The 26,185-nt window shown below is 37.6% G+C and overlaps 1 protein-coding gene across 1 annotated transcript; it reads right to left on the bottom strand.

Annotated features, from left to right (window-relative positions):
- RGS13 (regulator of G protein signaling 13) lies at positions 1–23,123 on the bottom strand. The gene is made up of 5 exons (XM_055333962.1): positions 23,083–23,123; positions 17,372–17,440; positions 13,772–13,833; positions 1,427–1,593; positions 1–186 (listed from the first exon to the last, which is right to left on the bottom strand). Exons 2-5 carry the CDS (start codon positions 17,434–17,436, stop codon positions 1–3), a joined length of 480 nt encoding a protein of 159 aa, XP_055189937.1. The 5' UTR covers positions 17,437–17,440; positions 23,083–23,123.
- Positions 23,124–26,185: the final 3,062 nt, after the last annotated feature.

Raw genomic sequence — 26,185 nt, 5'->3', positions numbered from 1 at the left:
TTAGGAATTGTTGTTGGGCTGGATAGTCTTCAAAAGTTTCTGGTACATTTCTGACTTTAGAAATCTGGGATAGGAATCCCTTTCCATGTGCATATACACTATCTTTTGAGCCTCTTCAAAACACGTTTGAGTGGGTTCTTGAATATTCCTGATGATAGTTTCTCTTGTTGAACTGTCAATGTTAATCTGAAAAGTGAAATTACATGTAGAACATAAGTAGGCATAATTGAAGATAGATAATGGAAGGTTTAATTTATTTTCCCCTCTCCTTTTTCTTTCTTTTTTTTTTCTTTTAGTGGAAAGGGTAATTTTGTCTGGAATTTCATAGGTATCTAAAAAGATTTATCAGAAACAAACGTGGCTTTTTAAAAACCAAACATCCACCTACATATCTCAGATTAAAAAACAAAACAAAACAAAACAAAAAAAACACACAGCCCAAGACCAGGAAAATCTCAGAAACTCTTGCTTATTTAGGCAGATGCAACTGGTTTGTTAGTGGAGTCTACAAACAAGGAAGTTTATGAGATGAAGGCCTCTTTTAAGGAAAAGGGAAGTTAGTGCTATTTTTAAAGTTTATCTTTCTTAGTAGTCATGAATGTTGATCTCACTGAATATGCCCTGAAATGGGAAGAGGGTGAAGAGAAGTGGAGAAATAAAGGAGAGAAGTGGTTATTTCAATAAACCAAGTATTTTCCAGATAAGAGTTTTGAGGAATAAGTTAATAATGTAGGACTGTCCTGCATGATAGGAATCTCATATATCATCATCTACCCTTATCCCCTTGACAAGAATTTTCATTACTTATTCTGTCTCCACCAGGAGGGGTCCCAGTGTGTCATGTACTGATGACTCTTTATTTTCTTTAGGCAGTTGTAAGTAATTGGCAGTAATATCAGTATGAATGTTTGCTGTATTTGCTGGTTAGGAAATGAGGTGAGCAATAAGTTTAGTGAGATGTCACAGACTTTTCCAACACCACTGGTACTGTCAACTTGCCCATGTATGGTATCTGTAGTTCCTTCTAGCAAAATCAGTTCTTCTTACAAGGACTTCTTCTTCTTCTTCTTCTTCTTCTTCTTCTTCTTCTTCTTCTTCTTCTTCTTTTTAAGAAATTTTTCAAGGAATTAAGATTATTTATTTATTTATTGGACTTAAGATAATTTAACGAGAAGAGGCTCTAGAGCTGGACAGGCCTAACTTTGAATCCGAACTCTCTGACTTGACTGCTATGTGACACTGAAAAAGCTAATTAACTCCTCAGATTCTCAGGTTTCTTATCTGTAAAATAAGTCAACAAGATTGACTTTGTAGCATAGTAGGAGATCCTGGATATGGAGTGCTGGCACATATGTGTGCTTCACAGATATTGGAGCCCTCCCCGGGATGTACTCATTTCCATTAGCCATCACTGTCACATAGTTACCTCTCTAGGGGACTGTGGCTGGATGTAAGTCTTATAAAGCTTTTTTGCCCTAGAAATTCTGCTCCACCGTGAGGCAATTTTCTTATAGGTTTCACATGCCATCCAGAATTTAATATTCTCGTCACTGTGCTCCATTTTTAAGTATGCAGCATAGACTACTGGACCATCTAAAAGTAATGGAGAAATCAGCTTATTTTTGTGGGTCAATATCATTACAAAATCTGAACAATATTTAATAATACAGGTTAAAGCCAAAGTCTGAATCAAAGCTTCCAAATTATTTAACAAGTGAATATTATATAATGAAACACACACACACACACACACATTTAGATCTATATGTCTGAAACATGTTTGACAATGCCAGTCAGTGATGTGGTCATCCCTTCATTTCTTTCTTCTGAATCATTCAGAGAAAAATGTCCACTGATGCATATGGATCTAGGGTAGGAGAGGTCCAAAGGACCCCAAAACAGGACTTAAGTTGTATCAGTGGACAGAGCTCTGACCATGAAACTAACTTGAAAAATCTAAGGCCTCAACCTTAAACTGGAAGGTCAGAACAAGGTTTAGAATCTCAACAGGCAGGTCAAGGAAAAGAAAGAAAAAGAAAAATATCCAAGTCATATAGAAGTAGTACACTGATCAGGTTGTACAGCCTGGAGTGTTTCCTCAATATCCAATCAGAGCAGGAGAACATGAATGGAATACAAATTTAACTTCATATTCACACTTTATGGTTCAAATTAAAAATGAAGGACCAGACAAAGAATGAAATTCAGATGGGGTGTTGGAAATTATCTCAAAATTGAGAACAGGACAATGAGTATGTGCAGCATGACATCAAATGACACTCGATGCTAACAGATTAAGGATGCTTGATTTTGGTCTTAAACTGCATTTTTGGGGTGGGTAGATGAGATATACATATGGAAGGAGCTTTTCTGATTGAGTCACTATTTTTAAAGGAGGGTTAAGCAAGGTCTGACAAATCCAACATATCAATGTGAATCTTTAGGACCAAATATTCTTAGTATCGAAGATGAACAGCCATAGAACTTCATTTGGTGACTAGGAAGTCTCCTGGCATATCTGAGAAATGAAATTGCTAAATGATGAAACGATGTAACTTTTAATTGATAGTAATAGCAATGTGTGTGTAGGCACATTGAATATGCGGCCAAGCATAAGATCACCATCATAAGAAATAATGGTAATCGGATGGAATAGAAATGTAAAATCAAATTTTTCTAGATCTTCACATAAGAGATTAGATTGAGTTTTCTAGCACTAGAAAGCATTGACTCCTTGGCTTCTACTGGCTCTGTCAGCAGTAATATGAACATAAAGATAACAATTAAGATATTTTTATTCAAGAGAAAAACTCAAATAGAGGTAAATCCCCTCTAAGGAGGATTAGGGCTATGGTGAACTGGCAATTTGCAAGAAACGTGCCATCCTAGGAATACACAAAATTAGAGCATGTCTCATTATTACCAGTAAGTGTAGCTAGCCTTCATGATATTGGGTGAGAAATATTTGAAAGGAACATCACTTGAGTTGAGAGGACCAATGAGTTGGGGATAAAGCATGTATAAAAATATAACGTAGAAAATGATATGAATTAGATATTTCTACCCAATGGGGGAATATACTCCACCTTGGATTTCAAGTAAGAAGTTTATTTTCACACCTAAGTAACTTTAAGTTGTACCTTGCCTCATCACGGGCACAGAAAACCGAGGCCAGAGACAATGTCCATAGCAATTGGAGTTCCTATTAAATAAGTAGCTGAATGGAGAGGCAAACCAAAAAAAAAAAAAAAAAAAAAAAAAAAAAGAAAACAAAAACAAAACAAACAAACAAAACAAAACAAAACAAAAAACAAAAGAAAACCAAATTAAAACAAAAAGCCATTTCTGGCTTAACGAGTAAAGCTGAAAGTCAATAATTTGCAGCGTGTGTTGAAAAAAAATAGAGTTCTGCTTAAGAAAATAAAAAAGAAAAAGCAATTTGATATACTTTGTACTTAATAGAATTTTGACTGATGCTTCATTAAGAACAGAAAATAAGAGTCCTAAAATAAAGAAATGAGCTATGGAACAGGGAAAAATGAGATACCAGATAAAATCTAAAGATCCTGGAGTGAGAGTCAGTCATCAGGCTACTCTCAGATGGCTTTAGCCGATGGGTGGGTGGGTGGTAAGAGGATGACTTGGAAACCAATATTAGATTTTATGTTATAGTGTTCTGCATTTGTGTTTATATTTATGTTTAGCTTAATTGTATAGTAAAATATTTAGAGATTTTCGTTTCAGAAACTTCCTGCATCTGTATCAACTTTCTCTAGCTTCTCTCCTGATTGAGTGGAGGAAGGATCCTTTAGGGCTGGCCAAATAATCCTCCATATACTCAAGTCCTTTGCTCATGAAGCCATCCATGCATTGCAGTCTATATTTTATATAGATATTAGATAAGGTAGATTGTAGTATTAATATTAGTTACTTCCTACCTTCTTATAGGAGGATTATACTTTCATGTTCTATTTATATCAGCCTTGCCATTGGATTTGTTTTAGCCAATGAAATACATGCAAAGTGCCAATACAGGGGCAAGCAGAAGGTTTTAGGTAGGTTTCAGCAGGTGGTCTGCTGTTGCACTTCCAACCTGTGATGTGAAGGTCACATTCTAGAAAAGAACTGCTCCTTTTGTCTGAAGGTCAACATGAAGATATGGAATACAATGAACAAGAAATGAACGTTTCTTGTGTAATAGTGGGAATTTAACATGGTATTTTCCTGCAGCATAACCAGAGCTGGACCTGAAAGCTGACCTGGGCCACTTGAACTTCTTTGATATTTCAGGTAAGATTCTGGTGCATAGAACAAATAGACTCACATGGCTGGTATATTTTCCGGAATTTTCGTAAGTTAGTCAAGTAAGCAGCTGAAAACGCATTTGTATAAAAGTGTTCCAGGAATCTGAGCAGCTATTAAAGTTGAAACTGAATTGCTCAGTTGAGAATTTCTAATGACTCAGACAGTTAGCGAATTTAAAGGTGGAAAAGCCTTTTCCAAATCAGGCAATGTAGCCCAAAGTAGCCCATTTTGAAGTTGTGAATGATACTTCTTCCTGAGTGTTACACTCCAGAGACCATGATTCTGCTTGAGCAGAGTGAATAAGGACAAACAACAGAATTGCTCATTAAATTGAGAAGATGGAAAAAATAGGTTTATGTCATATATAGTGCATGCTTTTTTTCTTAAGAATGAGAGTGATGCTTTTGGGACTCTCTAGGATGTTCTCTTTAGGTGAGTCACTGAAATTACTATTTCTATGACACACAAGGTGACACGTGTCAGTATCTTGATGCAGAAGGAAAATGTGACATTCCTCTTGGCTGAGTCAGAACAGTGGCCCATCTGTTCCAGGACTGTTTTCTGCGAGGGAAAAAAGCTTACACCGTAAATTAAATCTGAACGCTTCGCTATGTTGCAGTTTTTCATTAGAAATGTGCCTAAAACAATTTTAAATTTATTTCATTTTCAATCTCTATCACTTGGGATAACAAATTCCATAACTGTACTAGACTCTACGTGAAGTCTTAAAGTAGATCTGCTTTACCGGGATTCTCTAGTTTGGCTTCTATGATATTAATCACTTAAGATTTTTCTCTCAACTTCTCTTTGCTGTGTTATTTTAAAAGTAACAAAGTACTAGGAGTTGTTTTTAAATACAGAAAACTTCTAATAAAGATAATAATGATTGTTGACAATTGGATATATTTCCCTTTATTCTTTCAGTCCTTTGTTAATGTTTGACTTTCTACCTAACTAATATTCATTCATCTACACAAACACAGATACGCATATAAACTACTGGCATCATACTTGAAAGCAATTTTGTGTCACTCTTTCCCTATTGCAGGACTGCTCAATATTTTATTTAGCTATCCTCCCATTATTCAATATTTATATCATTTCCCAGTTTTGTGTTATAAATTATCCAACATTGAAAATTCGGTGTATAAATCTTTGTAATTATTTCTTTAGAATTAACTTAAAGGAATGGAATTCCTAGATTGACAGATGTGATGTTTTTGGAGATTCTTGATACCTGTTGTAAAATAGCTTTCAGAAATATTTCCTTATTTTTCATTACTAACAGCATTGTCAAAGTGTCTGCTCACTCCATCTTTTCCAATCTGATGGGATAAAACCAGTGACTTGTAACTGTTTAATTTAAAAATTTTAAAACATGAATGCCTAAGCATTTTTTTTCTTACCGACCTTATCTTTTTCTGTGTATTGCAATCATTTGCAATGTTTTTTGCATTGTTAGTGTTCTCTGGATTTTTTTCAGATCTCTTCATATATGAAAGACATTGTTACATTTATTGCATTATCTTCTGTTCTCTTCTCACAAATTATTTTTGTTTATAATTTTTGAGAAATATCTGTAAACCATCTCTAATCTGAAAAAGCCTCAGTTCATCTATCTGACCTGCTTTCAATCTTTTTTGCACTTTTATCAGAGAAGAACTTCTAAGTAAAAAATCTGGCCACAACCCATATTTGTAACCTTTCAATCTTTTCCCATTGTTGTCCTAAATAAGAAAAGCCAGAGCTTGGCAGTGGCTACAGGGTCCATGAGGATATGGTGCCCTCTACCTCTCTTCCCTTGTCACTTCTGGAAACATTCTTTGTCTGAGCTGTGCTCCTGGCCAGGCAGTGTGCTACCCCCATGCTGTTGTATATCCTTCTGTGAGGTGGGCTTTGTTACTCGGATCTAAGACTCAGGCCAAGTATCTCAATTCCTGGAAAAATTTCTCTTGGCCCCCCAACCCCCCACACACTAAATAAGTGTTTCCTGTCGGTTGACAAATAGCACCTGGTTCACCTTATCTTAATTACAGTTCCACCTCACCCTACATCACAGTCTGTTGTATCCATCGCTTTACTTTGATTACTCTCCCACCCATGGGCTCACACTTTGTGAATCAGGACCACAGTTCCACCTTCATATGGAAGGTTCCATTTCTCCAGAGCCTACAGTAAGTGCTGACTCAACAAATGTTTGTCAATCAAGGCTTTCAGATGCCTCATGCTTCTGTGTGTGAAAGTGATTCTCCAGAAGTTTTGAGAAGTGAAGAAGCAGGCCCTGATTATTTAGCACCCAGGGAGCACCAAAGACCAGAGATTTTCCCTGGCATGTTGTTACTTTTTTTTTTTTTTTTTTTTTTGGGCAATGAGACAACATGTACTAATTGAACAGTGATGTGAATAAGAGGCCAGGTTTTGCTGTTGTGCTTTTCTCCCTGCAAGGTGAACAAGTGCATGAGGAGTTGGAGAAGGCAGTCCTGGGTGGAGGGGCTGTGGGCGGTGGTGTAGGGAACATGAGGGCTGCTGAAGGGAACCACAGCACCAGCAGCTGGTTAGCAGAGGGTAGAATGAGTGATAGGAAGCTGCCAATCCACAGCGAGCAGCACGGAATCTCTCACGGCTGAAGGGAGGGGAGGCAACGGCTCTGCCTCTGGCATCAGGCTGCATGTGATGGAACAACAGCATCCATTAGTGACTTCTAATGTCTGGTTTGTGTCAGGATGCGGATGCTCCAGCCAGCGTAAATTGGAGCAGTCTTCGTTGCCTTCAGCTGTGTGACAGTCCTATAGTATCCAACCTGGCATTTCCAAGGCTGTGGTGCAGGTAATTGTGAGAAGTGAGAAAGGCAGGAAAACAGACAATATGTTGAAGGATGATTTTGACCAAGATCAATGTTGATGCAAACTCTGTGATTCAGAACACCTGCCTACCTAGAATGTCTGCTCTGGAGCAAACTGAAGAGGCCACAGAAAAATAGGTACCTGGCCTTTCTCACTTGAAATCACCCCAGCACATCTGAAGCGGGCATGCAACACCGCCCAGTCATCTACCACCCTTCCATAACATCCTGGTTCTTTAACTCTCCAGAAACTATTTCATATCTTCTCCTTCCCCCATCTCTCCTCAGCTCTCTGCTGGTGACCTTGTCTCAGACTTCACTGAGAACCCTGATTTAATCCGGGAGAGATTCCCTTGTCTTCTCGCCACCAAATCACCCATCCCTGGTACCTCCACTGGTACCTGTCCTTTCTAATTTGCCTCCTGAAAGGGAAACAATGTCCAAGCAGTTCTTTTTTGGCTTCTGTTTTATTATGCTTTCTCCACGGCTTTTCTTTTTTCTTTTTTCTTTTTTTTTTCTCCACAGCTTTTCATTTCTCTGTCGCTCTTAAAATTATCCCCATTCTCTTCTATGTCATCACTTTCTTCTAATGTTTGTCATCATCTCTAGGGAAGCTGCTGTATTTCCCAAATAAAATAAAAAATGGCTATTGACTCTCCATTCACAGTACTGACCTCATGTCTCCTTCTAGTCTCTTCTGTTTTCTCTGCTGACCTTCGCCCCAAAACTTACGTAAATAATTGCCTACATTCTCTGCCTTGCTTCCTCTTGTCCTATCCATCCCCATACCCCTGGAACTACTCCGGTCAAGGCACCACTGACTTCCATATTGTCATAGCAAAAGTCACTGTTCTTTCCTCATCTTACCTGACGTCTCAGCAGTCTTTGACACAGTTCACAGCTCCCTTCCTGAAACATGCTCTTCTTTGCCTTTAATGATGATGCATTGTTTTGGTCATCCTTAACTCACCTGATGCTCTTTTTCCATCTCCTTTGCTGATTCCTCCTCTTCTCTGGATTTGGAAATATTAGCATGCACCTAGGCTCCATCTCTGGATCTCTCCTCTCCTCTCTCTGAACTCTCCCTCTAAGTGATCTCATAGCCCGACGGCTTTGATTAGCCTTTATGCTATATTCTCTTGGCTTTGTCTTCCTTGCTGATTTCTAGTGTTTTCATGGTTTATTGCAATAGCCTTCCAACTGGTCTCTCTGCTTCTTTTTTTCAGAAGAAAACTGGAGGGTACTTTTTTTTTTTTTTGAAAGTGGAACAGAAGCAGAATGATAGGGAGAGAGAGAATCTTAACCCAGCGTGGAGCCCAACGCCAGGCTGGATTTGACCACCCCAAGATCATGACATGAGTGGAAACCGAGTCCCAGGCTTTAATGACCGAAGCACCAGGCACCCCCTGGAGGGTACTTTTAAAAGCACATCCACTGTTAATCTGTAGTCTAAAATTGCTCATGTGGCCAATAAGGCTCTTTACTCCTGTCGTGCTGAACTTCTTTGGTTATTTGAAGACATTAACCTCACTCACATCTCAGGGCCTTTTGAACATAGCTTTCCTCTGCTTGGGCCGCTCTGCTCCCAGATCCCAGGCTGGCTGGCTGCTTCTCATCAATCAGCTCTCAGGTCAAATTTTACCCCTTCTGATGGTTGTTCTCCAATCACCCAGTTGATCTGCCCTCTTATACCTGCCTTTCTTTGCCATATTACCTGGTTTTATTTTCTTCAAAGCACTAACCACTATCTGGAATTAATATATTCGTCAATGTATTTGCTTGTTTGGCTATCTCCTCCCTCTAGAGGGAGCAGATGAGTTGAGCACAAGTGACCTTGTGGATCTGTGTCACCTCTGTCCTGGGGCTGGGAAGGTATACCAGACACATGCAGGGACTGAATGAATCATCCAGGCAAGTTAGTTGGAGTTTAATTTCTTTCTATTTATATTAAGCATACTTTACTCAAATATCAGTGAGAGACGTCTATCTTCATCTTTTGAGATTTGGGGCATACATATACTTACATATATATTTTTTTCTGGCATCATTTGCTGTCATTTTAGTTAAAATTAAAAATAAAACTGATTAGTTACAATTTTGATTTGATTATTTTTCACGCAATCTTTCCATTTTGTAGAGATGTAAAGTTTGTCAAACCTGAGAGGGTATAAAGGCAATTGTTGGTCCCCTTGTCATTTCAAATGCATGTCTAGTTCTACTCAATTTAGTCATCAGAACTATAGATTTCTACTAGGTTTTTCATCTTGGTGATGCTTAACATTTTGATGATATTTCGAAGTGCAGTGTTATATTCTGGGCCAGCAACATTTAAGGAAATATTTTTGGTAATTCTCAGATATTTTTATGAGTTAATAACTAATAGTTCTGACAATTTTTTTCTGATCCATTAAAGGACTTATTACTGCATTTATGCCCATTTGCAAATAATGTAACTCTTCCCTGAACACTTGGGTGTTTCGAAACTTGGAGGACTTTCTATCATCTGCAGATTTGCAAATTTTGCAGGGTACTTTCTGCTTAATTCATTATGGAGATTTCTTAATGAGACCAATTTTTACACTAAATCCTGAGGGATCCTACAGAGTATATCTCTTCTTCAAAGAAGCATTTATTTCTACTGGACTTCTAAAACAGTTGACTATCTTTAAAATACTGCCAGTCAGACTTCCTTACCATTTTACACTAGTCTGAATCAAGTTCCAGCTGAGATTTGCCTCTTGTAAGCTTTCCCAGGAGACCTGCCATCTCTCCCCAACAATCTTCGCCCCTTAGCATGTACATCCTAGGTTTTTAGTAGGTTATCTGCTATTTCCAGTCTCCCTTGTTTGTAGTTCACAAACTGCTTATGGTACACCTATATTTTATTTATCTTTAATTGTGGATACCTTCAAGAAAGCACCTCCTCTGTCCCTATGTCATGCATAGCTGGAACTCAATAGATTCTTCACTGCTCAGGGAACACACTTCACAGTGTACGCTAAAACTCAAAGCAGTTTGTTCCTAGCAGCTCTTGGAGCAATCTGTGCAGCCCTCAGATTCTCAATATTTACATAGGGCAGTTCATAACCACACAGTTTCCTCCAGTCACAAGCCACACTTTGCTGATATATTTTGGGTGCTGATCTTGTATAAGGCTGTCCTAACTAGGCCTCACAAGTAATTTTATGTCAAAGAAATATGTGTCTGTGTTTTTCTTTCTATATCTAGAGCTTCCTTCTGCGTGTCGAATTTAACAATAGGCTCTTCATGGGAAAGGCGCAGATAGCTTCATAAAACCATCTTTATCTGGAAGCAAAAAACCAAACCAAACCAAACCTTGCTAGTCAGCCCTTAAGACAGCCTTTGGTGGAAATGTTGTCAAAGTCTATTTTTAAAAAGTGTTGTGTTTGCCTTGCCTTTGAAATTCCATCAATCACCATTCTCCACTTCACCTCAATGTGCTATCAATAGCAGGCTTCCCTGTTCTCTTCTGGGAGATTTTTCAGGTTTTGAAAAATGTTATGTTATTACATGTGGTACATGGACACATGGAATTTTTTTTTCAAGCACATTGGCTGCTATCCAAGTGTTTAAGATTTAGTGAATTGATATTGAGCACACAGACTGTTTTTGAAAAATTAACTTGTCAATAATGTATCATTAAAAAGCATCTAGATTACTAGCATTCTTAGTTTCTAGCAAAGGTCTTAATTTTGCTGGGATTCTGTTCTTAAGCTGATGATTTTCTTGGATCCCTTCTTCCCATGAGGAAGTTGAATTTAACTGTATTGTGATAGCTAGCACTTAGTGGCTATTCTGCAAACATCTCTTAAACCAATTCCTGTTCATCCATTGAGACCATGCTTAATACATTTCCTTCCTAAATGGGTTTTTTAAATTATATGTTCTTAGAAACAGTCTTTTAATCTATGTAAAAAGAGACATCTATATATCTTAGCTAGAGAATGAATTTTACTAGTATCCTTGGTTAGCGTACACACACTGTATTCTCTGGCACATTTAATGCTTTTGTTTTTTTTGTTTTTTTTTTTTTTTTTTTTTAGTTTGGATGGTCCAGAGAATGAATTGTTTTTATCACCTGTTTTCATTATGTGATTATTAAATTTTTACATAAATTTCACAGTAACTAAATTTCTCAAGAGATTCTTATGCTGCTTTTTCGATGTTTATGAAGAGCGGTATGCTCTCTTCCTGTCCTCATCTTTTCTGTAAACTTTGCTTATTCTCATGACACTAGATCTCTAAATAGCTAATTCTAGCTAAGCTCTAACTTGAGATCATTACCAAACAAATGAACTTTATTCACTTTGTTTATGAGGCCTTCAGGACCGGCACAGAAAGTTTTACATAATATGGCTTGGTATTTTGATCTTTTCTTACCAATATTTGTCTTGCATATATTCACTGAACATTTATTGCATGCCCATTAGATACAAAGCACATTCTGAGTCCCTGGGTCGGGAGATGAAAAGTGAATGCACAACGATCTGTGTTCTCAGGGAATTTAAGATCTACTGAGAAACCGCCTGTGGAAAAAACCCAGCACACTAAATAACTGTACTTAGAAGCAGAATAAATAATGATACTAACAGAAGAGAGAGCACAAGTATTTCCAAGAGGTTTCAGGGAAAAGGTGAAAGCTAAATTTTACTAGCCACGATGGGCAGATAACAGAGTAGACAGAGGACTTTGTGCAGAAGCCTGGAGCAGGTGCGTCACGGGTGTAGCAAATGGATCAAGGGTCACCCCAGCGGAAGGGTGCGTCATGTGAAGGCGTGGAGCTGCAGTAAATCATGGAAAATGCATTCGAGCTGTGGTACAGTCTTGAAGGCCAAGTTAGAGATTTTGAACTTTTTGGTAAGCGGCAAAGAAAAAGGAATGATATTCAGAGACATGCACTTTGTTACTAATTAAAATAACTACCAATTATTGTGTGCCTAATTTGCATGTATGGCTAACCTGAACAGTAATGCTGAAAAGATGGGTGGTATTCCCATGCTACAGATGGAGAATTTGAAACTTCCAGAGGGAGATTAACCTGCAATGTTGCAAAAACATGGATTGCAGAGCGTTGGGACTGAAATTAAAATTATTTAGCAGAGGATCAGTCAATCCAGCTGACTGAACATATGCTTTTGTCTCTTCTTCTCATTCCAGTGTCCTAAAATTGACCCAAAAATATTTTTAAAAATTCACAATCACTCTGGTAAACTGGATCACAGACTATGAGGAATGCTTGAGAATAAAATCCAGGGGAGATTCACAAGAAAACCATAGCCTCAGATGCCTACTGGAAAGACTTTTATGATCAATGGGAATTCAGGTAGTGACCCAAGTCTGGAGGTGTGGATCCCAGAACTAAGAAGGGCCATGAAGTAACTCCCAGAATAGCTGATGAAGGTTTTCCTATAGGAGAACCCAGGGGTCCACATCTCTGGCCATTACCCTCTGAGTTAGACAGACACAGCTGTCTCCATACCAGGAGGGGCCCTTGGGTCAGAGAGCAGGAAGTGTCCCAGAAGCCTGGCCACCTCTAGAAGTAACAAGAAGTACTCTATCCAGTTACCACTGGCACATCCCATCAATCAAACCATCAATCAAGTAGCACAGCTAACTCCCTTTCCATAGTCAATAGGTGTAAACAGAGGAAATGTTAACAGAAAGTCTAATAGGGAATCTCAAATAAAAAGAAGTCATGGGGGCCTCGTAACTCTGGGAAACGAACAAGGGGTAGTGAAAGGGGAGGTGGGAAGGGGATGGGGTGACTGGGTGACGGGCACTGAAGGGGGCACTTGACAGGATGAGCACTGGGTGTTATACTATATGTTGGCAAATCGAACTTCAATTAAAAAAAAGTCTATAGGCAAAAATTAAGAAACATTTGGTGGGAGCCAACTCCATTAAAAAAAATACCAAATTCAGCAAACAAGAGTTTTCTTTGAGTACCTACTACATTTTTTTGTGTGTGTATCTGTCTTCTGGTGTTTATCAACTTCCCAGTTTTCTAACCAAACACAACTGACTGCTCCCATGAATGCACATACTTCTTCATGTTGCTTGCATTGAGCCTATGACTTTATCTTCTTAATATGCATTTTTGTTAACTTTGTTTACCATGTGAATGTCGATACTTATATACAACTATATGCAGTCTTCTATAACATTCCACTTAAATCAGACACTGATAAAGTTGAAAACTAACTCTGCGGAGTTTTAGAACATTAAGACTCAAATTTATTCTTACTTTTGAAAGCACTAAGAGCGGCAAATTGTTGAGTTTTCTAAAATGCTAACTTTAGAAGGCCATGCTAAGGCAGTGTATTTCTGTATGTGTTACGATTTAAGCATATTTTCCAAGGGATTTTACACATATACTTGTGAAAACTAAATATTCGCAGTGACTAATCTTGTTTTAATTAACACCAAAGATAATAATAGTGGTTGACATGACAAACTATTTTCAGGTTTTCTTTTTTTAACAGGGGGCAGTTGCCATTTAGAAGGCTGTGAGAAGAGAGCACGCATTCATCATCTAGTGCCACCTTTTCCTGTTAAGAGTAAAACTGACTAGTTATTCAAAGATGAAATATACATAATACTCACATTTTGTAGCCATCAGCTTTTCAAAAGACTGGCCCCACTGTAGTACTTCCTCCAAAGTAATGCTTTGAAAAGAAACAAAAGGTGCTTATTGCACCAAAATATTCTCAAGGTTTTACTCAGCTACATAGAAATCTATGATCTTGAAAATAATGCCAAAATGTTGTACTCTATTTGTGTGATTTTTTTTAAGAAAAGATTTTATTTATTTATTCACGAGAGACACCGAGACATAGGCAGAGGGAGAAGTAGGTTCCTCGCAGGGAATCTGATGTGGAACTTGATCCCTGAACCCTGGGATCATGCCCTGAGCTGAGTGAGGGCAGACACTCAACCACTGAGCCACTCAGGGGTCCCTATTTGTGTGGTTTTGGATGGAAACTTATCTTTCTGTGATCTTCTACATTTTATTTTTACTTTCTAAATGGTTAAAAATTAAAAAAAATCATGTCAGTAGTATAAACTTGATAATATGATGAAATAAATTTTTAAAAGATAAATATCCATAGTCCTGTAATTTCCCTATTCCCAAATTACTACTGTTAATATTTTGTTACGTATGTTTGTGTGTTTTTAACCAAGAAGTATCCATACTCTGCAAGTTTGTTTGTGTGCGTACACACTTTGTGTGTATACACATTAATATGTATATATTCACTTCTAATAAGCTTTTTATATGTCATCACAATTGTCTTAAAGTCCACTTATAGTGTTATGACAATTATAAATTTGATAGTCATTGATAGTCACTGTGGAGTATTCTACAAGGGGCCATTCTTTTTTTTTTTAAGGATTTATTTATTTGAGGGAGAGGAAGAAAGAGAGGGAGAGTCCTCGAGAGCTAGTGGGGTACAGAAGGAGAGAATCTTCAGACTTCCCTCTAAGCACAGAGCACGTGGGGCTGGATCTCATGACCCTGAGATCGTGACCTGAGCCGAAATCAAGAGTGGGATGCTTAATCAACTGAGTCATCCAGGTGCCTTTACAAGAGGGCATTGTTTAGTTTACATAATTATTCTCAATGAGAATTTTGATTATTTCTCAGTTTTTAACGTAAAAATTTGTGATTAAGGATTGCTAATTGCTTATGGGATTAGTAGAAGTAGAATTAAAGTGGGTCAAGAAATGTACGTTTTTAAGATTCTTGCTTCAAATTGTCAAACCGCATTTGGGTTTGCATTGTGTGCTGCTAACACCAAATGTGTTTGCCCATTTAACTATTAACATCTTAGAGTTCATCCACAAACTCTATTTGTATGCATTCACATAAAAAAGTTAGTAACTCCATATCTACTATATGTAGATATTTTCTCTATTAGTTGCTATGATTTTTTTTTACATGCTGAGGGTTTGAACGTCTGTTACTGTGAATAATATGTGAACAAATGGTATAAAAAAACGTTTACAATTTCAAAAATATCTGTGAAAGATACTGCTTTTGAGGCTCCATTTCTGTTCATTTTTCAGGGCTTTGTGAGGCGAATTGGCAAGTGACCATGTATTCTTACATCTAAATCATTTTACTTTCTCGCCTTTAAAATACTCCGTGTGTTTATTGCCATTCAGTTTGTGATTGTTTCAGTTTATGTTTGGTTCACTCTTAATTTTCCTGTTTTCCATAATGTCAAATAATCAGATAGCTATAGATACAAGCTAGCATTGTCCATTGGCTACACCTGGTATGGAGGTAGCTCCATAATTGGTGTTGAGGGAACAGCCATCAGCATTAGGAGGTACTTCATACAATGAAGGAAGATTAGTTAAAGAGGTTAAAAAATAACCTAGAACATGGAAACATATCAGGAGTCTTTAAAAGGTCAAATATCTTTTGTTTTCTACAAATTCAGATGGCCCTTGCCAGTTTTAGGTAGACTATGTGCATCAGTCCTGAGGCTTAACAGTATACTGCTGTTAGGGTTGCTTGCAAAAAACATTTCCATGAAAAGGTATCTGACTCACTGTTCTTTTCTCTTATTAGAAACTTAAAAACAGTAACCTAAAGTAACCTTTTCCATCCAGTGAATTGGTAAGTCCTAGGCAAGGTATGTGGCATGCCTCTCTGGTTCACCTGTTCCCATTATATAGGAAAAAATAAAATCTACTACATGAGCGAAGATGCTATCATTGTCTTGTTTTACCTTAAAATAAAGCATTGGTACTTTGTTGGTGAGAGAATTCTTCTTTTTCTAAAATTCATGAGATTTATGAAGATAGATCATGATTGGAGTGATTACGGTCGGAGTTAAAGTTGTGAAATGAAATTTGGTTTTGGTTTAACCCCATTTTGCTTGTAACTTTTTTCTGAGTATCTCAAGTTCATCTTGTCCCATGGCTAGTCAGGTGCCTGTATGAGAGTAGTTCTAAACGTCTCTGTCTCCTCACCCACCCAGATTTCCTAATAAAAGCAGTGGATACCAGACAAGGGAGCATTCTGAGACCCTCATGTCATTGTGGAAATAAGAATGTAGGGTGCTCAGAGTCTGATAGTCCTGAGTTTGAATTCCAGTGCTGCATTTAATAGCTTTTGGTTTTACCTAAAATCTTTGAGCCCTAGTTGTATTATACATAAAATGGGAATAAGACCTATCTCTCAAAATTATCTTGAAAATTAGAGAAGGTCATGAATGTAAAGCACCTATAAAATGACCAGATTGCCATGAATGTGAATTCTCTTTTTCCTTGGCTTCCCCTTTCTCTGATGGTGGGTCTGCAAGGCAAGTAGAAAGAAACGCAAGCCCCAGTGGTGATTCTCCTTGGGAGTCATCAGCAGAAGAGATGGAAGCTATTCCCAAATTATTCTGTTTCATCTCCCTTCCTGCACACACCCGTTCAGTACAGCAGCTTCCCTTGTTTAAAATGGTGAACTTTGGGTCTTACTGTCTCTTCCACCACCATTGCAGCCACCTCCCCGCCTCGCACAAATGCTTGTAAGTATTTTTGGACATTTTAGTACTGCTGGCATGCAGCTCTGACCAGAGCAAGGGAGATGTGGCCAGGATTGAGCACTCCGACATGGACCTGGTTAGCCCAGGTCTGGTTAAGCCAACAGACAGCAATCCCCAGTGGGGGAATCCTTGAGGTGGAAAAACCAATCAAATGGTTTATTGCCCTTCTCAGGCATTACGCTTTCCATTTTAGCAGTCACTGTTCCCATCCAAATGGCTATGTTTTTAGTTTGGCAAAATATCCAAGAAACTCGGGAGCTTGGTAAGCATTTAGTGACCCTACCAATCTCCCTTCTTCCAACTAGACATGAGGTTTCTGGCACTTTGTAGACAGAGGGTTTGAATCACGAAAATATTTTGGATAAGAAATCTCATTTAACATAAAAATATAAAACTTCAAAAAAAATTTATCAGTAGTTATTCAGAATAGACCCTGTACGAGCATTAAACTTGTTTAATTCTCAAGTGTAAACCATAAATAATGAAAATGAAACCTTAGCATAATACATGGTTGCTCTTCTGGTGGAATTACTCATGTGTAAATGCAAATTTTACTCTCTGAACAAAATATATTAAATTAACAGTTGAATAAATGTACACCTATTTATCATGTGATAAATATGCATGAGAATGGCTGTAGAATTTAAATGCTACTTACTTTGAAGGAAGCCTCTTAGATTCATCTCCGCACATCTTGCAAATCCAACAATTTTGCCTGCTCATTTTTCTAAAGCAATACAGAATAATCTTAGTATAATTTAATCATTTAAAATAATTATGTGCTAGAGCAATGTCTCAGGAACACACAAAATTATAAGTCATGAAAAAATAAGCTTGGGTTTTTGAAATTAATGGAATATTATCACTCATGGGGGTGGGGGAGGAGAGAGAAAAATAAAATAACTCATCTTGTAAAGATTTTCTGGAAATATAAGTACTTAGAGTTATGACTTTAGAACCCATCTGGGCCACTTATTCATGGCATTTAAGTGGTATTTAAAAAAAATACAGCTTACTGAGAAAGACCTTCCTCTTTAAGGCCTACTGACAATAAATTCAACTCCTGAGTCTTCTCTTATTTGGGTAATTCTTAGTTTTAGAAAGATCTCTCAATATATCGAACAAGAGTTTACTTCTTTGTAATTAGTCACAATGGCCTAAGTAGCTAAATAAAGAATAAGATTCCGTAAAGGTGAGCTCTGAGAAGGGTGTTGTTTACCTGGTTTTCTCCACTCTTGGCAGTATAACCGTGGCTTAAAATTCAGGTACAGTTTACTCAGCCCAGGCTTTATATAACAATATACATTACAGAGGTTTTAATCTCAGGATTTTGAGAAAACGACTCAAAAATTTATTAATAATTAAATCTTCAGTTTATAATGAGAGCTGGAAATATTTTGCTAAACATATATGCACACTTACACATGATGAACTATTAAGGATAACTGAGTTTTTATATCAGTCTTTATTGATTCAATCAAAACATCTGTTGAACATTTGTTATGTGTCAAGTTCTGGCTGCCAGAGATCTATGTAGATCCTGTCTTTTTCCTCTTCCTGTCCTCATTAGCAAGCAGTTAAAATCCATGTGATGGGGACTTTGAGACAGGAAGTCCAGTGGTCCATAAGTACACACAGGAGGAGAACCTAGCCAGACTTGGGGGTGGCTAAAGATGTCATCCCAGTACAGTAATAGCTGAGTTGGAACCTATAGGACACGCAGGAATGTGCTGAGCGAAGGGGATGAAGGGCAGCTTGGGCAATGGGTCATGTCCTAATTGAGGAAATGAAAGGAATGTAGTCATCACGAGAATCTAGAATATGGCAGGGAGAAAACTGAGAGAATAGGCTAGAAAGTTAAGACAGGACCAGTAATCATGTTTAAAAATGCTTATGGCAGCAAGAAAGCGATGAGAGATGAAGTTGGAAGATAGCAAAAGCTGAACATGTTAGGCCATACACATCATCAATTTCATAGTTAGGAGTTGGAAAATCATCGAGGGTTTTAAAATATGGAGTAGACATGCTAACATTTGAGTTTGGTTTTGTGAGTAGAATTGATTGTAATGGTGCAAGGATGGATTTCAGAAGAGTAATTAGGAGACAGCCTCCAGGATACCTCCAGGAGTGCAGGTGAGGGTGTTACAGGTTTACATTAGGAAGGTGGCAGGAGAGATGGAGGGAATGGGACAGATTGCAGATGTGGGGGAGAGCTTGATGTACTGGATATGGAAGGTGGGAGAAAGGAAGGAAACGAGTTCGGATGAAAGATTTGACCTCAAGATAAAGGTGACAGTTTTTATAAAACACATAAGAGAAACCAAAAGAAAAAATAAGATGGTCCAGGAAGAGGATATGAACTGAGAAAAGCAGATGGCCCAAGACAGATGACTCAGAGACACACTGAAAAAGTGGAGCCTGCAGGAGGACAATCAGAGTGATGTGGTATCACAGAAACCAAGGAATGAGTTCTCCAAAAGCAAAGACTAGTCAATTGAGTGTTAAGAGCCAGGAAGAGATGGGGGCACCTGGGTGGCTCAGTGGTTGAGCATCTGCCTTTGGCTCAGGGCATGGTCCCAGAGTACTGGGATCGAGTCCCGCATTGGGCTCCCTGCATGGAGCCTGCTTCTCCCTCTGCCTCTCTCGCTGTGTCCTTCATGAATAAATAAATAAAATCTTAAAAACACAACAAAACAAAACCCAAAAATGCTGGGAAGAGATGAAGGGAAAAAGGATGGGGGAGGCACTTGAGTGGGTCAGTAGGCTAAGCTTCCTACTTTTGATTTCAGTTTAGGTCATGATCTCAGGGTCATGAGATCGAGCCCCGTGCTAGGCAATGAAGCCTGCTTAAGATTCTCTCTCTCTCTCTCTCTCTCTCTCTCTCTACTTCTCCCTTTGCCCCTCTCCCTACCCTCATGCCCGCTCCATGCTCATGCACGCACTCTCCCTCTCAAAAGAAAGAGAGAGAGAGAGAGAGGAGAACAAAGGACTGAAAAATATCTGCCATATTTGCTAACAAGAAGGCCATTCAAGAACAGTGAGAGGGGTTTTGGTGGAACAGGTTGGGCAGAAGCAAGAGGGAAGGAAACAAGAGGAAATGGAGACCTGGACAAATGTAGGGCTACCTGCACTTTCTCTACTTTTCCCTCCCTTCCTCCCTGCCTTCTTCCCTTCTGATGAAAGCCATGAACCAAACAGTGTAACAGAGAGACAGGACTATGCTCTCTGGCCATTCTGACCTGCACATCTCTAAGTGTATGGTTCATAAAGTCTACAGTGTGTCCTTGGGAGGATGTTACAGAAATAGGAGAAAGGAGGAAAATCGATAGATTCTCAGGTTTTTGAAAAAAAAATTTTTTTTAAAGGAACTAGAATTCAGATTATGGCGGATAGAATGTTGGAGAAGTGTAAATAGAGGAAGAAATGGATGTTTCCTTGTGACTGGAATGGGTGTAGATCTAAGTACATTTGCAAGTTTGGGTATAAGAATTTATGGGTGTTGTGGTCTGATGGACTTCATTTTCTGTATGAGTCTTTACTGTAAGGAGGAACAAAGGACAGAGTAGTTAAGTCTATCTATCTACAGGAAAAAAAAAAAACAAAGTTAGGACACTTGCGATCACGAATATAGATTCAAACTAATTTAAGCAAAAAAGAGAGTTGATTTTAAGAATAGCTATGTGAGCAGTTAGAATCTGGATGGTTTTAAATGTTGGATTCTATTCTGTTGTAGTAATAATAATTCACTGTGGTCTGTAAATAATAGTGTGATGAAAATCATATGTTTTGTTAGAAAGATAAATCTGCCCAAAGATGATTAACACTGAAATAATTGAAGCTAAGAAACCTCTTATGTTGACTGGCTGTTCATAACTGATCTTGTGCATAATCAGACCCTGAATAAAAATGTAAGATTCTTTATGCCTATAATCACTTCTAAGATGCAGTTACCCAATGGCTCCCTTCTCTTCTAAGTAGGAGGCTGGTAAAGAAGTCCCTTTCATCATGTGTCAGTTTAGTCATCCCTGCCCTCCACTGTAGCTTGACTTTTCCCCTCCCTACTATATTTAACACTATTTTTTTTTATATCTCATTACCTACTCTCTTAATGTATTAGAGCCACGTGCACACATGAATGATTTCTGTAGCTACAATTCATGTCTATTGACAAGGTATCATAAATATTTTTAAAGAACTCTGATGGAATTCTTTGGCAAAGGCAGGACAGTCTTGTATGCAACACCCACTGAGGTCAGAAGCATGACAAAGGTAAAGTAATTTCCAGATGCACTAGCGTCTAGGGGGTTCCCGTAGCTCTTGACAGGTGACCGAGACCGAGTATTTTATAGTCATTCTAGGCTCTGAAGCCAAACAAACAGGGCCGTGAGTACAGGGTCTTATTAGCTGCGTGACCTTGGGCATAGTCAATAAATTCTTAGATTCTTAATTGCCTTGTCTCTCAAATGGAATTGTAAGGATCAGAAAAATGCTTGTATGTAAAACCTTTCTGTTCTAGTTATAATCTGATCTTCCTTCAGCTTCTTGCACTCTGTCACTCAGGAAATATTTCCTAAACTCTTTTGTATGCACAGGAAACACACATTCTGTCAGACTGCATTCCTTCCTCTTTTTAAATTTCAGCTCAGACTTCAGAAGCCTTCCAATTAACCTTATCCATTCTTCAGTGTGTTCTCATGCTCTCCTGCAAATCTTCCTTCTTTTCATTTGTACCGTGTGTTCCTACATTTCTATTGTTCACACATTATATTAATAGCTGAGTTGCCAACTTTAGAAGTAGCTGGATCTCCTATAGCAAGTCAGACACTTTTGGATGTGTGTATCATTTTGAAGGGACAAGGCTGCCAGGAAGGATTTGTTTGACCAGAAGAGCTCTGAGAGGACAGCCCAGCCAGAGCTACTCCTTAGAGTATGCAGGCTGTCTCCTCTATGGACACATCTGGTCTGGAGGAGAGAAGGGGCTTAGATCTACCCACAATGCCCTTGCCAAGCTGTGAGCATCCAAGTGGGGCTTCATCCATGTGGTAGAAAGGCTATATTTTAGAATTCCAGCAAAGGCTCTGTATAGACCAATAGCAGCCCTGTGTCCAGCTACATGACTGATTTTGAGGGAGGTTCTCTAGCCCCAGTGGCTCTTTAGTTGAGTGACATTGGAAAAAGAGGGTAATATAAATATAAATGTATGAAAATAATGTTATTTATATTTCTGACTTCTATAATCCTAGTAGATAATAAATTCCCTGAAGTGTTACGTTCCAATGCTATTTGATAATCATGTGTAAGTTGTTGTTTACTATTCTAAGTCAAACATTTACAAATTGATTAAATTGTAGAATGTCAATAGATTGTGATGACATAAAATATGAAATAAAGTATTTAGTGATAGGATTATGTAAAAGATGTATTATGCAGAAACCAGATCACAAAGCAGTCTTGTTTCACAAAGTTTTTTGGTTTTCTAGTCCATTAAAGAAAAGGAACTTGTTGGGGGGGCTGTCCCAGTGCTGGAGTTCTGCTCCACGTCCCTGCGCACTGGCTGGAGCCCTACTACCCATCTTCTAATATTTTAGAAACCGAGTGTCCACTGCACCTCTCTTCTCTGTTTACTCCAGGATTCGTTATCACCATACACCACCTCTTTGTTAAAATACCACAGAACACTCTCCATGTCCTCATAATGCTTCCTTCTACATTGAAACCAAGAGATAAATTCACAAATATTTAACTTAGCTCTTAATAAACCAGATTGGCCCCTTGAGCTTATGACTTCTAGCCAAAACACTTCTCAAAATTATAGTTAAGGCTTAAACATGAAGAAAAGAAGGAAATTAAACAAGGAGACAAAACCCAACAAAATCTTTTAAACTAATTTTGGAATATGGAAAGTAGATGAAGGAATAGAAATTAAAATTCTTATGCCTCTAAAATGAAAAGAGAAAAGATAGCCTTTGGAATTTTGTCTGGCAAAATGGAGAAAATAAACTTAAGTCTGAGGACAAAGAGTTTCCAAAAATACCTAGTGGTTTGAAAAGAAATATCTGCAATCTTTCATTCAACAGAATATATCATTAAGTAATAGATCTGCATCAAAATACCAAAATTTAGAGTGGCAGAATGAATTATTTTCACATTTATAATTGAGAAGTTTTAAGAAATGTTTTTGGTAATTCCAAAAAAAGTAAATTAACAAATCTACTTGGAATTAGACCATGTGTGGTCATTTACTGGCAAAAATAAAAATTAGCCCAAAATATTCCACAGAATTAAAATTCTGTTTTGGCAAAAAGAGAGTTCTCTGGGGAAGAATGATATAGATTTGATATAGAATTGATTTAAATTGGAGAAACTCACCAAGTTTCAAATCAATAGTAATCATTTTTTTTCTCATGTTAGTGGTATGATTATGGAAAAATTCCATTGACCTAAAAAGAAAATAATAACAAAGCCAAAAATATTACTGTGTACTTCCCAGAGAATGCATATTTGGCAAAATATGTCTATAAATACTTTGTCTTATATATTAAGTAAATAATTTTTTCACTTTGTAAGTGCTGGATTACGGTTATTCTTATTTTTAGTTTAACTTCCTAACTAAATTTTATTAATTCCATGGGTTGATATTGTAAAAATTCCTGTTTCTTATTTGTATTTTCCATTGGTTTTTCTTTAAATATTTTTTTTATCTTATGTTAGCATTATGCATTAATTTGCCTACCTTTTAAATTTTCTCCATATCCTCTTGGTAAAACTAGAATGCACCTTTATACTCTAAGCCTAGAGTATTTAGAACAGTTAGGTCTCCAAAATGATTTTGCCTCCAATGTTTTCTTGATTATTTTTAAAAAACCATAATTTCATCTATACAATCTAATTTTTAGAGTGATTATAAATGCTTTAGTGATGAGTTGAGTTAGATACATATTGTGCCAGAATAGATCCACATTTTCTCTAGCATTTAAATGAAATCTTTCTCAAAGCAATGTGAAAATAAATGGATTTTCTTAAATTTCATCTTTCCACATATTTAAACGTTTTTATTTTCTGACAAGAGTTGATAAATTCATTCTGTTCAATATAACATCTGCATTTAAATGTATTTATTATATAGAATGGCACATAAAATTTAGAAAAGCCTAGAGCAATTTACATTTTAGTGAGGTTTTGTTTGCCAAAACACGTAAAATTCTTACCTTTTAAAAAGCAAGTAATTTGTGTGTAGTTGTGCTTAGGCATAACATTAAGGAATGAAGAAATTCTGTAAAATCAAAATTCACATTGCTTCATGTAAGCCTTGCAACAATCCATACCCGGAATCAGTACAGCTAATAAACTGATGGAACTAATTATTTGAAAATGCGTGATTTTTGAAGCAAACAATTCTGAGACATCTGATTTTATAATATATTCTTATCTAAACATATACATCCATTTTCATACACACACACACACACACACACACATAAAATGAAAGACCATACTCTAAATCTGTAATATTTCTTTTGCTGCACAATTTAGAAGTTTCATTTATACACGTATGACTGTAAGTATTTTTTAAGTATAGAGAGGCTAGGCCAGGCAAACATGTGTTTAGTAGTTTGTTTTCCTTAGAAGAAATCTAACACTTCTAGCAGCCCCACTCTTAAACATCCACTAGTCATTTATATCAAGTCAACATTATTGTTATTCATCCACTCTTCTATAGAATCTCATACTTACAAATATATTCTGTAGAACGGTCCAGCATGCTAAATTTTATTTTCTATCTGTATGATCCTTTTGAAATCAGGTTCTGAAACTCCATTAGACACCCAGCATTTTATTTTTCCTGGCATAAAAGAACTTTACTGTCCCTATAATTACCTTTGATGGCACCCTGCCCTCTCTATGAATGTTCTGTTTTTACACACGTATCTATGCAAAGAGAGGTTTTGTTGAATATGTAAAGTAGTGCTGTGAGACTCCAACACATTGCTGATATAGAGGTTTTATCTAACACTATCAGCCCATCTAAAGTGATCAGATGATTGGAAGCAGTAGCTCCATGAAATTTTCAATGTAATATTAATTTTTTTCCCCAAAATAATCAATTTTCCTGGTTCTAGAAATTTTTTTCTAGTTTAGCTTAAAGTAAAATCTGCCTTTTACAAAACAGAGAACTGAATATCAAGGAGCAAGCTAAGCCTGCAAGTACTTGTTATTAAATTCTTGAGAACTATTAAAATCAATCTGTTTAGATTAGTCAAATTCCTAAGTCTTGTAATAACTGAAGGTTCTAAAGAGGTGTCCTTTCTAGTTAAACCTTTCTAGTCCTTTAGTTGCTCCTCATAGGATGATTGCTGGATTCACCACTCTTCTTCAGTTAATATACCTGTTCAAATCTGAACTGAACACAGAGCTCCAGATGAGGATTAATGAATGCAGAGTATGGTGAGATTAATACCCTCGTCCTATGTCTAATCTAACTTCTGTGTGTGTGTGTGTGTGTGTGTGTGTTTCACACACACATACAGAGACAGAGAGAGAAACAGAGTGGTGGGAATTAAGAAAAGCTAGAATAAAACAGCAGGAAAGGGGATCAGAATATGGTTGGTAGAGTATTTCTGAAAGTATTTAAGAGCCTAATAAGGTAGATTATTTTTACTTGTATTTCATGATTTTGAGATCCAAACCCAGAGAAATTGAATCTATCAAATCTAGAGGCCAAGTCTGGGATGAGAAAAGGCAGACAAGCTTCAGAGACTCAGAAGCTAAGTAGATACAGCAATGCTGAAGGAAGTGGAGGGCGAGGTTTGGAGTAGTTGTGAAAGATCTAGGTTGGTTGTTTGCTGATGGATGTCATTTTCATTGTCTTCCAGTTCTCCAATTCCTTTCCTATGTCGGGACATTTGGGAGTTTCTCCGGGCATTGTGTGCATTGTGCCTGAGATTCAGGGACGTTTCCTCTTTCTCTTGGTTTGGGTACAAGGAGCTGGAGGGACGATTCTGAAAGTCACCCCCGGTAAGCGTGCCAGTGGAAAGATTGCTGAACAGAATAAAACATGAGCATCTTTTACAGAGTGAAAATTGGGTAGCAACAGGGCTGAAGAGCAAAAAAGCCACAGAGTGAAGAGTCACACAATAGTTGGGCAAAAGGCAGTCCTAGAAGAATTCCAGAACAAGATGTTTGTGGCAGATATCTAAGCTTTTTTGGCTTCTCTGGGAAAAGGCAGGCTAGGAATTAATGGGGTCAGAGTGATGTAATCCTCAGTACGTAGGTGGACCCGACAGATTCAGAGATGTCAGGGAAGGGCTGGTAAGAGGATCACGGAGCTTTCACTGGTGCAGGGTGGGAAAGCCCTTTCCTGTAAAAGGTGGTCTTTGATGAACTGTGATCTATTTACTCTTGTGCGTTTTTACTCTGTTTCAGCCCAACTAAGACCGAAGTAACACAAGTTCAAATGTGCAAAGTTAAAAAT

This window comes from Nyctereutes procyonoides, unplaced genomic scaffold, assembly GCF_905146905.1.
Source record: "Nyctereutes procyonoides isolate TBG_1078 unplaced genomic scaffold, NYPRO_anot_genome, whole genome shotgun sequence".
Taxonomy (NCBI): Eukaryota; Metazoa; Chordata; class Mammalia; order Carnivora; family Canidae; genus Nyctereutes; species Nyctereutes procyonoides.
Note: the sequence above shows the minus strand (reverse complement) of the source record. Positions and strands in the feature narration are given on the sequence as shown.

Bases quoted from the DNA above. Each gene is read 5' to 3' on its own strand.
- RGS13 (XM_055333962.1), bottom strand. From the start codon at position 17,436: ATGAGCAGGCAAAATTGTTGGATTTGCAAGATGTGCGGAGATGAATCT. The intron at 1,594-13,771 runs GTGAGTATTATG...CATTACTTTTAG, and splicing joins AAAGCTGATGGCTACAAAAT to ATGGTCCAGTAGTCTATGCT. The intron at 187-1,426 runs GTAACTATGTGA...TTCACTTTTCAG, and splicing joins AGCCACAGTCCCCTAGAGAG to ATTAACATTGACAGTTCAAC.